Source organism: Rutilus rutilus (genome assembly GCF_951802725.1).
Source record: "Rutilus rutilus genome assembly, chromosome: 25".
Lineage (NCBI taxonomy): Eukaryota > Metazoa > Chordata > Actinopteri > Cypriniformes > Leuciscidae > Rutilus > Rutilus rutilus.
The window spans coordinates 24145436-24160696 of NC_140229.1; the positions used below are offsets into that span (position 1 = coordinate 24145436).

The 15261-nt window shown below is 39.6% G+C and overlaps 2 protein-coding genes across 2 annotated transcripts in view; both read left to right on the forward strand.

The window, feature by feature from the left end:
• The window catches only part of galt (galactose-1-phosphate uridylyltransferase), a 119910-nt gene that overhangs the window by 10072 nt on the left and 94577 nt on the right, over window positions 1-15261 (forward strand). The window contains exon 5 of the mRNA XM_084400299.1: window positions 2474-2603. Within this exon, the coding sequence (XP_084256425.1) occupies window positions 2474-2603 (130 nt within the window). The remainder of the gene's footprint in view (window positions 1-2473; window positions 2604-15261) is intronic.
• On the forward strand, window positions 5051-12695 carry LOC311284968 (sterile alpha motif domain-containing protein 3-like). Its single transcript, XM_084400298.1, has 7 exons — window positions 5051-5169; window positions 6231-6316; window positions 7694-7770; window positions 9008-9988; window positions 10103-10255; window positions 11367-11459; window positions 11865-12695. Exons 4-7 carry the CDS (start codon window positions 9008-9010, stop codon window positions 12165-12167), a joined length of 1530 nt encoding a protein of 509 aa, XP_084256424.1. The 5' UTR covers window positions 5051-5169; window positions 6231-6316; window positions 7694-7770; the 3' UTR covers window positions 12168-12695.

Sequence of the window (15261 nt, forward strand, 5' to 3'; positions counted from 1 at the left end):
CTGTATGTTTTATGATAGATGCTGCTTAGATCAAGACTACAAAAGGAAAGTGAGCTGGAAGGGTGGCTGGATAGATAGGCGACAGACAGACATACAGTTAGATAGATAGATAGATAGATAGATAGATAGATAGATAGATAGATAGATAGATAGATAGATAGATAGATAGATAGATAGATAGATAGACATACATTTAGATAGATAGATAGATAGATAGATAGACATACATTTAGATAGATAGATAGATAGACATACATTTAGATAGATAGACAGACAGACAGACAGACAGACAGACAGACAGTCAGTCAGTCAGATAGATAGATAGATATACATTTAGATAGATAGACAGACAGACAGACAGATAGATAGATAGATAGATAGATAGATAGATAGATAGATAGATAGATAGATAGATAGTCAGACAGACAGACAGATTATAGATACAGTAGATAGACAGACAGACAGACACACAGGCAGACAGACAGACAGATAGATAGATAGACAGACAGACAGACAGACAGACAGACAGACAGACAGACAGTCAGCCAGTCAGTCAGATAGATAGATAGATATACATTTAGATAGATAGACAGACAGACAGACAGACAGACAGACAGACAGACAGACAGATAGATAGATAGATAGATAGATAGATAGATAGACAGACAGACAGACAGACAGACAGACAGACAGACAGATTATAGATACAGTAGATATACAGACAGATAGATAGATAGATAGATAGATAGATAGATAGATAGATAGAGACAGACAGACAGACAGATAGATAGATAGATAGATAGATAGATAGATAGATAGATAGATAGATAGATAGATAGATAGATAGATAGATAGTGTAGCAAATTAGCTCTATGGAATATTAATAATCAATAATAACTGGTTATAATTGATTATGAATATTTGGTTCAGATAATATAATTAACTTAATGTTGTGAATTAATATTACCATCAATTAACCTGTTTGTCCTGTGTACACTCAGTGTTAATTGTTTATTAATTCTAAGAAATGTACATTTCCGGGGCATGGGAAATGCCTTTCTTAATTTACAGCACTACTAAGAGCAAGTAGTCAAGATCTATGATTAGAGACTCCAGATATGAGCTTGAGACACGGACAACTTTACGTGTGACATGAACAAGACTTTATTAACTAGACTAAACACTTAAACTATTCTAACATACACACACATACATGCATACAGCTTACCAAGGGAAAGAGCTGAAGCAGAATACAGGAAAGCAAGAAGTTATAGCATTGTTTGAAATTCAGCAGATCAACAGCCTTGAGCAAACCATCAGTTTAGTTCTAACACTCTAGTTAAGGATACTTAATGTATTAAATAATGAGACTAAGTTTGATACTTGCATGTCTCGCCCATTTGAATTAAACTGTTCTGATGCAATTTGTTGATCTTTGCTGATGTGGTCTTGATGAGAGAGAACCAGTGGGAGTCAGAGTATGTTTGGTGAATGAAAAGACAAGGCCACAGCCTGGCACAAGCTTGGGGGTCCTTAGAAAATTTCTAGTTCAGCATCATCTTCACATTAGGGTTTCTCAGGAAGGACTAAGAGAGTAAAAAAGTAAGAGAGTAAGCGTGCTGATCTTGTGATAAAGCGTGAAGATGTCACACCCTCTGGAGGTGTGTGAGCCAATAAGAAGTTGTTCCCTTTGGAGGGAAATTTTTACGACCGATTGTGCTCTAGCAGGGCATTTGAATATTTAATTTCATTGAGTCTTTAAGAAAAGAATCTTCAAGATTTTTATAATACTAATGCCTCACAAAGTTAGCAAAATGTAATGTAAATCAACAAAATGGGTGACGAAGATTGGAGTTTATAGAGACCAAACATGGTATAGTTGAGGTTACATTGACCGTTGGTTCTATAATAAAATACATAGTATCAAAGAAATAATAGTATCAAAAGATAATAGTAGTGAAAGACACAACACAAGACAGTAAATCATTCACAAAATGTTCTGGGATGCATGTTAATTTATAGATCAGTTCGTCGATAAATGAATGCAGGAAAGTATTTCAAGGTCTGTAGGTCTTTCCTATGGCCTAGGTCCTGACCACATGACCACATTTTTCACAGCAATAAAGACATCTTATCTGATCGACTGAAACCTTTCCTGCTCTTTTGTCTCTTTTGGAGGGATGTTTCATTCCTAAGAGTGGGCTTTGAAGATTATTTGTTAAATAAATAAATAGTTATGTGTCTGATTGTCTCAGTCGTTATGATAGATAGATAGATAGATAGATAGATAGATAGATAGATAGATAGATAGATAGATAGATAGATAGATAGATAGATAGATAGATAGATGTTCAGATAGATAGATAGATAGATGTTCAGACAGACATGCTGACAGAGAGATAGATATAATAATATTATAATGGTTTTAGGGGAAGTTTTAACCAAATGTGTTGTTTTCCTGTTTGTTTGTCAGTAAGGTCATGTGTTTCCACCCCTGGTCTGACATCACCCTCCCGCTCATGAAGCCTGCCGAGATCCGCAGAGTGATTGACAGGTGGGCGGATCTGATCGTAGAGCTGGGTGATGCGCACACATGGGTGCAGGTTAGTACATCTCCTCCTCTCACTTCTATTTCTGGTGCACCTGTTACTTTGCATTCACAAGCAAAACACTGAAATTCATTTTGCAATAAAATGCAGCCGTAAGACACGACTCATTTTTAAAAAAACAGAGACATGATTTTTTTCTCACTGTGACTCTCTCTGGGGGGGTGTAGCAACTTAATGAAACATTTGCACCATTTGTCGCCAGAAGAAACTTTCCCTGTAGAACTGCTGGAGTCACAGGGACGTGATTTCATAAGAGTGTGTGTGTTTAAAGGAGTCAGAGGCAGGGACGCCGCTCGATTGGGTTTTGTCCCAGTCTTCCTCATCAGTGCTAATTGGATCAATTGGGAGATGCTCTTCAGTCAGGGCGTCTCAGCGCTGATCAATGGCAGGCAGTGTGGAGCGCTCCTCTGGCCTCTCTGGACACATTAATGGGGCATTTGAATATTTAATTTCATTGAGTCTTTAAGAAAAGAATCTTCAAGATTTTTATAATACTAATGCCTCACAAAGTTAGCAAAATGTAATGTAAATCAACAAAATGGGTGACGAAGATTGGAGTTTATAGAGACCAAACATGGTATAGTTGAGGTTACATTGACCGTTGGTTCTATAATAAAATACATAGTATCAAAGAAATAATAGTATCAAAAGATAATAGTAGTGAAAGACACAACACAAGACAGTAAATCATTCACAAAATGTTCTGGGATGCATGTTAATTTATAGATCAGTTCGTCGATAAATGAATGCAGGAAAGTATTTCAAGGTCTGTAGGTCTTTCCTATGGCCTAGGTCCTGACCACATGACCACATTTTTCACAGCAATAAAGACATCTTATCTGATCGACTGAAACCTTTCCTGCTCTTTTGTCTCTTTTGGAGGGATGTTTCATTCCTAAGAGTGGGCTTTGAAGATTATTTGTTAAATAAATAAATAGTTATGTGTCTGATTGTCTCAGTCGTTATGATAGATAGATAGATAGATAGATAGATAGATAGATAGATAGATAGATAGATAGATAGATAGATAGATGTTCAGATAGATAGATAGATAGATGTTCAGACAGACATGCTGACAGAGAGATAGATATAATAATATTATATTATTAAATATCCCGCTTAATATCTGCTATAACTTAATTTTGATGCTCCTCAACAAACATTATACTGACTATAAGTAACTTTGCACCTACATATCAACTTATTCTACTAACCAGAGCCCTACCAGTCTACTATACTCTAAGAGTTAGTTGACATGTAGTTGCAAATTAATGAGAGTCAGTTGACATGTAGTTGCAACTTTACTTGTAGTTAGTAGAATGTCTAAAGTGGACCATCAAAATAATGTGTAACCAAAATTAACTCTATATTGTATCAACCAAATGTATTGATGAAACACAACAACTGTCACCGTGATCAACGGCAGGTGTAAAACAACTACTAGTCCTGCAGTTTTCCCCACAAACAGATAAATAATGAGAGAAGGACACTCATGTACTAACACATAACACAGTCAATACTAATTAATACAAGAAGAGTGTATTCTCTGGGAGTGCAGAAATACAATAAACATTACAGTTACGACAGTGTACAAATACCTCTCCCAATGCACTATGATGCTGTGGTATGTAACAGCTTCAAACTAGCAAGGATAGCAGCACCATCAGTTAAAATGATCTTTATAAACATAACTACAGGGTGTATTCAAATGGTCAAAGCTGGCAGCCGAAAGTTTGCAGGTTCGAACCTCTCAAGGGGCAATCACTGAGGTTTCAGCGCTGAACAAAACACTTAATGCATTGATACAATGACTTGCGTTCTTGTGGTGCTCACTGTACTCTCTCAAAAAAAATAACTCAAAAATGTATTTTTAGGAGAACAGCGTGTTCTTTTGGGCTGTACCCTCAAAAGGACATCTTTGTACCTGATTTATCCCTAAAAGGTTTGTAGTAGTACCTTAAGGGAACATTTTACTACCAAGGTTATGCACCTTGTAGGGGGAGACCTGCTCCAGTGACATGTTGTTTTACCCCTAAAGGTGCAATTCTGTAAAGTCCACAAGACCATTGAGCAGGGCTGTCCAGTCTTGCTCCTGAAGACCACTTTCCAGCAGAGTTTAGCCCCAACCCCAATTAAACACCCCTGAACCAGCTAATCAGGGTCTTCAGGATCACTAGAAACAGAGATGGTCTTATTATTGGGTGTTACGATGGTCCATGGCTCTACCATTGGGCTACCATACGTAACAGCTACACTGTAAACCCGGATTTCATATGTAATCAAACATTTAAAGTATAATGTACTTACATGACTCAAATCGATTAAGTTTTGATTGCATTACTAGCAAATGTAAGTATGTTAAACTAATTTGTAGACCTAGTTGAGTCTGTGAATAACTTTAAGTGAAATAGCTTTAAATTCCCAAGTTTTAGTCATGCAATGCACTATGGGAACGTGAAAGCCGTCACTTTGCCGCCGTGTTTTTTGCTGAGAAGACGACGTCATTTTCCTGCCGCGCACCGGACAGTCCAGTTGTTGCTGCTAAAACTCGCCAGAGACGGTAAGTAGCTTTGGTTTCGCCCTCCTGATGTCCATTGTTTAGCTATGTCAACTTAATGTGTTTGTGTGTGGATATAAGGGGATGTTGGTGAGTATTGGGACGCTATAACTTTAACTAACGTTAGGTCGGTCGCCATTTTCACCTGCTAGCTAACGTTAGAGTTTGAAAAAAATTTTCACTTGATGCGCTGTTTGTGAGAAGTCCAAGAGAAGCAGTTTGACGTCGATGGACATTAACATTGTCACCCTTTAAGGTACTTAGCTAGCTAGCTAAAAGTTAAGTAGTTACTTTTATCACTGAAGGGGCTTTTTGTGACGGTCCTTGACTTAACAGACGTTTTCAACGTCAAGGTCAACGGACATCACCTGTAGCCACCAATTTGATGGCTTAGCTAGGCAAATTGCCTTACTCTATTGACACACTGTTTGTGAACTTGGAAAACTGTCGTTTTAACCAGTTCAACGGTACATTTTTCACTTGTAAAGTTAGCTTATTGGCGGACGCCGCCTCGCTTTGAACCGCCTCTCGGCAGATTAAACGCTGCGGACGAAAACACGCGCATTCATGGCGGGGAAGGGAGCGCAACCACGTTGTAACATTGCTAACTTTTTTTCTTAATGGAGGGGCATTTTTGAACCGTGTAAAACCGTTGTTGTAACCAGTTCAACTGGATGTTTTTAACCTGTAACTTTAGCGTCTTGGTGACACCGCCCGATCCACGCTGAACGAGGGACACGCACTCGGTGGGAAGAGGAGTGTTAGCGACCACATTTGATTGTTTTTTCCTAGTATTAAATGTGATGACAACTTTGACCATTCATTTTATTATTGTCTTGTGCATGACATAGGCTCCGCTTTAGTGATTATTTTTCCTTCAAGCACTTAAGAGAAAGTGAATTGCAACCGGATGCAAACTTGAGTATATTAGCAATACACACCTCTAATAATGACATTACGGCTTTAATGTTAGCTTACTTGAAAATACAGGTATATTGTTGCAATAGAATACTGTAGCTATAAGTTCCCTTGTCTCTTATTTTCTTTGTTTTATTGTGTTGCAGGTCATGGAAAGAGATTCTTTTGAACCCAATATCCTGAGATTAGCAACAAACTGAATATCAATCTCTGAAAATTATGCTTTGGAAGTGTAAGTATTGCCCTCTTCGCTGTGAAAAGAGAGCACAGCTATTTAAGCATTATAGGCTAAAACATGGAAGTTATGCAAGAACAGAGCCTTTTCCTTGTTTACATCAGGAATGTCCATGTACATTTAAATCACTCAATGCACTAAAAGTACATTTATCCCGCCTTCACACCAAAACTCCTGATCAGCAGCAACCAGATGCACCAGTTAAATTTTGCTGTCTGTCATGTGGGTTTGCCGAGTCTTGTTCTCAGACCGACTACTTTACTCACCTGCATACTGCACACTTAAAAGTAAACCATAAAGTCAGTTGCCCATATAAAGACTGTAACTTTGAAACCAGTATGTACTCCACTTTCAAAGCACACAAGAGTAAAAAACACCAGGACCAGAACTGGAAAAGGTTCAAGTCAGAAATTATTGGTTTGGATACTGTAAGCGATGACAGTGATGCTGCACAAGACCAAATGTCACATGCTGATGATATGGACGATTTAGAAGATGTCAGTGTAGAAGCCAGTGAGACTGATCTTCGTGATTTAGAAAAACAGCTTGAGCACAACTTAGCATCTCTTCTGTTAAAGATGCAAACTGTCCTGCACATACCAGAGAGTTCTGTGCAAGAAGTAATACAACAGCTTTGTCAAATCAATAAGCTGTCACAGCCACTTCTGCATAACAGAGTGAGGGACGTTCTAAAGAAATATTATGTTGACATCAATGAAACAGTTGTGAGAGAGCTTACCAGTGTTGTGTCAGAAAGTAACATAATGGCATTTTGTGCCAAAGATGGATCCCTAGGAACTGCTAAAAGGAGAGCGGCCTATGTACGTAGAGAGTTTCCACTGGTGAACCCCATTGAATACTGTGTGGAAAAAGGCAAAAAAACACTTGCATATGTCCCTATTGTTCCCATGCTCCAGAAGTTGCTGAACAAAACTGACATATTAGATAAAGCCATGTCAGAAAAAGTACATGTCCCACAGGAATATAGATCATATGTAGATGGCCAGTGCTTTAATGAAAACTCTCTTCTTGCAAGGGACGAGTTCACAATTGCTCTTGGACTTTACATTGATGACTTCGAAGTAGCCAATCCTCTAGGAACATCAAAGCTAAAACATAAAATGTGTGCCATATACTGGGTCATTGCCAACATACCTGCAAAATATAGGTCAACCCTTAACTCAATCCAACTTGCACTACTGTGCAATACCTCAACAGTCAAAGAGTGTGGTTACGCTAAAGTTCTGCAACCTCTTATCTATGATCTAAAGTCATTGGAGCAAAATGGTGTTTACTTGGAGCAACTAGGTGAGAGTGTGAAAGGCACAGTCTTGTATGTTGTTGCTGATAATCTTGGTGCCCACTCCCTTGCAGGATTCCTGGAGAGCTTCACTACTGACAAGTTCTGCAGATTCTGTTCGGCAAGCAGTATTGACACACAACACCAAGAGGTATGTTCTGGTTTCTTTAAACTCCGAGACAAAGACTCCCATGATAAGCAGGTGCAGGAGGTGAGAGAGGACCCAGCTTTGAGTCGGACTTATGGTGTGAAAAGAGCATGTCCTTTAACTGAGAATCTTGAGCACTTTCATGCAGTCACTGGTTACCCCCCTGACATCTTGCATGATATATTGGAAGGCATTGTTCCAACTGAGTTGTCCCTTTGTCTTAAAGACCTGATAGACAAGGGGTATTTCACACTAGAAATGTTAAATCAGACCATCAGAAACTTTAACTACACATTTACTGACAAAACAGACCGACCTCAGATTATTGGAAAGGGATTTTCCGCCAAAGGGACCATTGGTGGAAATGCCCATGAGAATTGGTGTCTCATAAGGCTTCTTCCATTTTTTATTGGTCACTGTGTCCCTGAGGGTGACAACACTTGGGAAATTGTCATGCTTCTCAAAGATGTCGTTGAGCTAGCTGTTGCACCAAGGCATACTGAGGAGACACTGCATTTCCTGGACTGTAAAATAGCAGAGCACAGACAGCTGCTGCAGTCAACTTTTCCAGATTTTCGTTTAAGGCCAAAGCATCACTTTGTGGAACATTACCCTCAGCTTGTAAGGAGATTTGGTCCCCTGTCTGATGTTTGGACGATGCGCTTTGAGGGGAAGCACAAGTTCTTTAAAAAGGCAATTCGCAATGTGCAAAACTTCAAAAATGTTGCCATGACACTTGCTACCAAACACCAGAAAGCAGTCAGTTACCACCTTGACTGTAGCTCTTTTTTCAGACCATCAGTTGAGATGACAAAGGTTACCCCAGTTTTGCTTGCCTCTTTCCCTTTGAACGTTCAGAGAGTAATTGCGCAAAACATTACAAAGCCTGGGTCGGTTCTTAATGCATCATCTGTCTGTGTAGATGGAATCAAATATCATCCCAACATGATACTCTCTACTGGCTCATGCTCAGGTCTCCCTGAATTTGCCCAGATTCAAAAGATTGTGGCTGTTAACACAGAAATTATGTTTGTTTGCCACAAAATGACAGCATGGTATTGTGAGCATTTAAGATCTTACCAACTTGTCTGTAATGAGGTCCCCTCTTTGGTTGTGGTTCAGATGTCAGACTTGAATGATGTCTTCCCATTATCAGCATATAGGGTACAAGGAGAACTTATGGTAACACTGAGACGATATGTTATTTGTTAAATACCTGTCTTTTATCATGGTTTCACAGATGGCTGAGCAACAGAATATAACCATGAGGGTTATTGTCTCCGAGGGAGATATAAGAAAGATGACGACAAAACGACCTGACACACTTGACGATTTGATTGGCTGGCTTAAAGGCACTCTCCAAGCGAACTATAGTTTCACCCTACAGTACCAAGATCCTGAATTTAACAATGAACTGTGTAACCTCACCAGTCTCTCTGAGCTCCCAGAGAAGCCAACAATCAAAATCATCCCTATGATTGAGCTTGTACCAATCTCACCAAACACTGAATCATATGGTGACACAAGCAGCCAGGCTGACACTGAGATCCTGTCCAGCTCCCCTCTGGATAGAAGTTTTCAGTGGCCAGAGGTATTTGACGTTCCCAAATTTTCGGTTGATGTTGAGTACAGACTTCGTCAAGGTAACCTGTTGTATCTCAGGGATGGAACCTATCTTAAGGTGACAAAAGAGTTGAAACATGATATCCTTGAGAAACTGGCTGAGACCATGTATACATTTAAAGCCTACCCAGAAAAGGACGATTTTGAAGCTGTTGCAAAAGCATTAGTACAAACCCACCCGTGTCTCCAAGAATCAGGGTCATCCTCCGGCTGGATTGGATGGAAGAACAGTCTGAAGTTCAAGATGGGTAATTATAGAACTAAAATGCGCCAGATTGGACGAGTTGATGTCACTGTCAATGGTGGTAAACGTGGAAGGTACACTGCAAATGCAGACCCTCCTCACAAAGGCATAAAGAAGCCAAGGAAAGGGGAAATAAATTTCCTACCTGAATATCCAGAGGGGAGGGATGAGCACAACCTGGAAGAAGCTCGCCAGGTTTTGGTCAATGAAATGATGAAGACAAAGCCAAATGGGTCCCTTGTTAAGAAAGAGATGGACGTGACGTTTGCGCTTCGGAGAAAAGAAGTTGTCCAAAACAAGCCTGCCATCAGCCAGATGGTACATCGATGGCCAGCTCTTTTCACAGAAAGCCAGGTATGTATTACTGTTGAATGTTTCGAAAAGACGTACGTGTTACTGTAATGTTGAATACAATTTGTCCATAGATTCTTGTTTTTAGCTTCTTATGCAAAACATGTTTTGTTTCAGGTTTTTTACGAGTTCACCAGAGTGGTGGGGAAAAGTCTGCAAGAGAATTTCTTTGATGAACTTGATCGTTTCTCTCCAAGGCTGATGGACCTCTTTAGGAAGAAGAAAGGCCTGACCGGCCAGCTTTTGGCTGAGCTTTTACGTCACACAAAGGTGGGTTTGACTACATTAGTCGACTACATCTTTCATTTCTCTATTCATCTCTTTTGTCTTTTCTTTTTTCTCTGCTCTTTCTTTCTTTCTTTCTTTCTTTCTTTCTTTCTTTCTTTCTTCTTGTACATAAATATTGTGGTGGAGGTGGAGGTGGTGGTGGGGGGGGGGGGGGGGTGATTAAGGCACAACAAAAAGGTTAAATATCATATATTTTTATTGACAAGTACACATTTCCATTGCCAACACTTAATGTCAGATAACTTAAGACATTGCTTTTCCATTGCTACACTTTCTATGACTGCTCCACAGATTTCTTATTGCAAGTTTTGCTCATACACACACACCGAACTGGACCTGGAGAGGGAGGTGGACACACACACACACACACACACACACACTCACTCAGACACACACACACACACACACTCCGACCTGGACCTGGAGAGGGAGGTGGACACACACACACACACACACACACACACACACTCACTCCGACCTAGACCTGGAGAGGGAGGTGGACACACACTCACTCAGACACACACGCACACAAACCTGGAGATGGAGGTGGACACGCACACACAAACTTGCTGACACACTCAAACACAGGCTCACACACACTCAAACACAGGCTCACACACACTCACACATTCAAAAAGACTCACACACACAGATTCAAACACAGACACACACTCAAACACAGACTCAGACACACAGGCTCACACGCGCATACACACCATCCTGGACCTGGAGGTGGACACACACACACAGACTCAGACACACACACACACACAGACTCAGACACACACACAAACACACTCAAAGTTACTGACACACACACTCACACATTCAAAAAGACTCGCACACACAGATTCAAACACAGACACACACTCAAACACAGACTCAGACACACACAGACTCACACACACACACACCAACCTGGATCTGGAGGTGGACACACACACAGACTTGCACACACACACATATACACACACAGACACACACTGATATTGATATTGTGGCGGGCCACGACAAATTAATGAATGTATGGGAAACCCTGATGTGAGTATCCTTAGCAAGATAGGTTTTAACTCTTGTGTCCACTATCTTGCAGACCACTGAGCCAACAGACATCAGGTGCCTATGTCTTCGGGGACTGCCTGTCATCTTGGCGGATGATTCTTCTGCCTTCTTCAAGACATGCTCTGTAAGTTAATTTGTTTTTGTAAATGTTGCAGGTGCATGCTCCTTTTGTCTCATTTTTAGCTGTTAATGAACACTTCCGTTCATTTTTCACCCATTCAAAAAAAAAAAAAAAAAGGTGAAAGGTACTGAGAGTCATAAAAAAAATATTTCAGCAGGACTGTGACTGAAAGTGGGTAAACTCCATATTTTGGGCAAAGTGTTGCAAACTGTACAGATCCAAATATGGCATTTGATAGAAATTTAAGACTGGTATCATCCTTTTAATATAACTTACTTTCAGTGTGGTTTATATTGTACAATGCTTTTCATTATAAACAGTCACAGGTTATTTTTGGTGGACAAAACACCATTGTCTAACTGGCATGTTTATGTTCTCTCCTTGTCAAAACGTTTCTTTCACTGTTAGGATGTAACTGACAAGGACTCGTACATTGAAACTCCAGTGGGAATTCTTTGCCTTGGTCAAGAAAATACCCAGCTCAACCCATCCAGAGTAGGGATCATCTTGGAAGGGTCTGTGGTAATGGATGAACTGGCCAACCTGCCTCAGGCCTTCTGTGTCCTTTTTGGACTGATCTATGCCCTGCACCTGGACTACCCCAAGTGCATGAAAAACACTTTCAACTTTGTTCAGCAAGTAATGCTCAAACTGGGTAGAAGTGAGCTGGTACCCAAAATTCAAACTTTGAAAAATCAGCTGGAAGCATAAAACAGGGTTCGAAGTGGCTCTACTACTGTTCCAGATTTGTTTGCCACAGTTTGTAACGTTGGACCTTTATGAAAATGTTTACTGTTGTGTATGGTTTGGGGTACATGTGTCCTGTGGTATTTGCACTGATTTTTGCACAAGATTCCATGACACAGGCTTTGATCAAATTTCATTTCATATTAGTTGGGTATTTTAGTTACATTACCAACTAAATGGCAGATGTCTTGGTGCATTTTAGATTTTCAAGATATATAGGGTAGATTAGTCATGTTTAGTCATATAAATGGGAATGTTCAACTATATAAAAAAATTCCCTAACAGGAGTGTAAGTTATAATACAGTTTTAATGTGATTTGTTGTGATAATGATGTACACATGCTTGAGCACAATAAGTGTTTTTGTTGGCATGAAGGTGCTTTGTTTTATGCAATGTTCAGGGCATGAATGACACATTTTGTCACTGTTTCAGGCTCATGATTCAAGGTTGTAAAAGCAGGGGACAACAACCTGCAAGTTAATGCTGTTTTCAAATAAAACAGTAAAAAAATGACTTTTGTATTGCGTATTTGTCTTAATTTAAATGTTCTAGTTTAGCCTATTCAATGAATACAAAGGTTTAGTTACTTTAACTTAAAATAGTAAGTGGAGTTCATGTGACAAGACAATTAATATTACAAGAGATTGTAAGTGAAATCAACTTGGCATTCAGTGTTTTGAACTTAAAATAATAAGTCCACCCTTTCATGCATTTAAGTTAAATGCGCTCAAGTTTTCATAACCCATTACTTAAAGTTTTTAAGGCAACCGGTTTCCTCAAATTTTTTAAGTGAATTCAACTTATCCGGGCTTACAGTGTAACTTGGATCACGTGTGCCTTGATAACCAATCACATTATAGCCTTGGCGTCATTGAAGTTCGTTCAGAGTTGTGCGACAGTCAGTCACTGTTTGCGGATACCATAGAATGAATGAGAAATGCCGTAAACTGAACCATAACTGTCGCGCAATTGTCCGTGACTTCTCTTATAAAACTTTTTTTTTTTTCCGTAAACTAAAAATGGATCAATCCAAAACAAATTATTAAAAACAAACATGTTGAAGATTAGCCGATGGGCTGTCGATTCAGTAAATGATAAGCTATTTCCCCACAAAAGCGGTTTATTCAGCGTAGTGAAGCGCCTCCATTGACATATTTAAAATAAAAACGGCCTCTTGTCTCCTTCCCTACGCACCGCAGCATTAGCAGCTTTTTTCAGCTAAGGTTGCAGGCTTGCCTTCAAGTGGCTTTGCTAGAAGCTTCCAGGCACAGTGTGTTGGAGAAAAACTCTGCAGGAAAATTGCTCTCCAGGATCAGGATTGGATACCCTGCCATAGAGTGTCCAATTTTTCATTTTATGGTTCATAAGGGTGCTAATGTTGAACCCATTTGTGGTCATGGCAAAAGGAAGCACCTTCAGTGCTTTTTCTGAGCTAGCATTGCTATGGACCTACAGCATTACGGCACAGTGCCGACCTCAGGAACTCCAGGAATCAGGGATCAGAGCTATCTCTTTCATGTCAATTTGAGTTATTGTCCTAACCAATTGGGATTGCGACAAGCATTTTGCACTGAGTAGACCTGTGCACTGTAAAATCTCATTGGCCCAAATCATTATTCTACACAGCTGCATATTAGGGTGCTTCCTCATTTGGTCCGATTGCTTGGTCCGAAGCAGAGATTGAATGCTTGTCGTTGGAAAACTGTTGTGTTGCACGAAGCGAGGACACAATGTACTGTAACGCGCTGTTCTCTGTTGATGTTGTGAGAATGTCACAAGTCAACATTATCAAAAACATTTGTTATTTTCATGATATATTCATCTCGTCTTCATTACCCCCCTAAAATGTATTTTGTTGACAAGAATAATACTGAAATAAAGATGCACATGCAACAAACCAATAGACTCTCATGGCAATTCGTAACTATTATGGTTTGGCAATTCGGTGGCTAATTCGAATGAATTGTTTATGATCTCATTTGTACTATTTCATGCTTACGGCCCACTCACGGTTAGGTTAAGGGGTGGGGTTAGGGTTGACCTTCATGCATACTTTTATGTTAAAGGGAATGAGAAATCAAATTTGCCTTGATCTTTTGACATGCAAGAGGTCTTTGTAATATTAAAACATCCAGCAAGTATCATAGCTTAAAACGTCCTCCTCAATATAAACTAAGCATTTATTTAATCAAGCTCCAAAAATGGCTTGTTTGAACATTGTGGGATTTGACGTCACACGGGCAAACACATTTGCACAAATGCTCTAGACTGCCTCTAGAGCAAGACATCGACTGATAGTTTTACATCATCGCATCATAGGCCCCGCCCACTAGCATTCAGACGCTTAACGGCTCACACATGCCTACCCTGGATGTGAGCGTTGCATCAAAAGCCAATAGAGCCCATTATAAACACCGATGCTGTCTACACTGGATACCGTATACAGATTTGATTTCAGTTTCTGGTGTATTCCACACGCTTGAGTGTCGACAACAGGACAAATGGAAGTGTGAAGGATCGTTTGCTTTGACGTGTCCAGTTTAAGTAGCTCATTTGCTCATTTCTGTAGAGACTTTAGCGGGATACTAGCATCAGGGACAAATGGATGGATAATCTTTAATGGTGTCATGGATCGCGTCTGAGATTTATGTATTCGTTTGGAGCATTTGACTGCATGTTGTTTTGTATAGGAGGTGCAGTGTAATGGAGAGTTTACAAAGAAACTTTGGTTGACCGATGAAGCAGTCAGCTGTATTGTGTCTGACAGCAGCTACATCACAAACCCGCAAATAAACAGTTTCATAAGGCTTTGTCTTAATTGCTATGTGTAACCAAATTAGTATGGTTACAATTTTCTAAACACTTGTGCTTTAGCCTCTTCTCAAGGCTGCAGAAGCATGGGTTTTGTGTTTAGTTATACACTTCATTCCACCCGACGTTCTTCGTTTATTCTTATTTATTTAAATTCAGATAATTGATTAAAGTCCCCCTGTGGTAAAAATGAAGTTTTTAATGTTGTTTATGTAGTTGTAATTTTTTTCAAGGTTAAACTTTTAA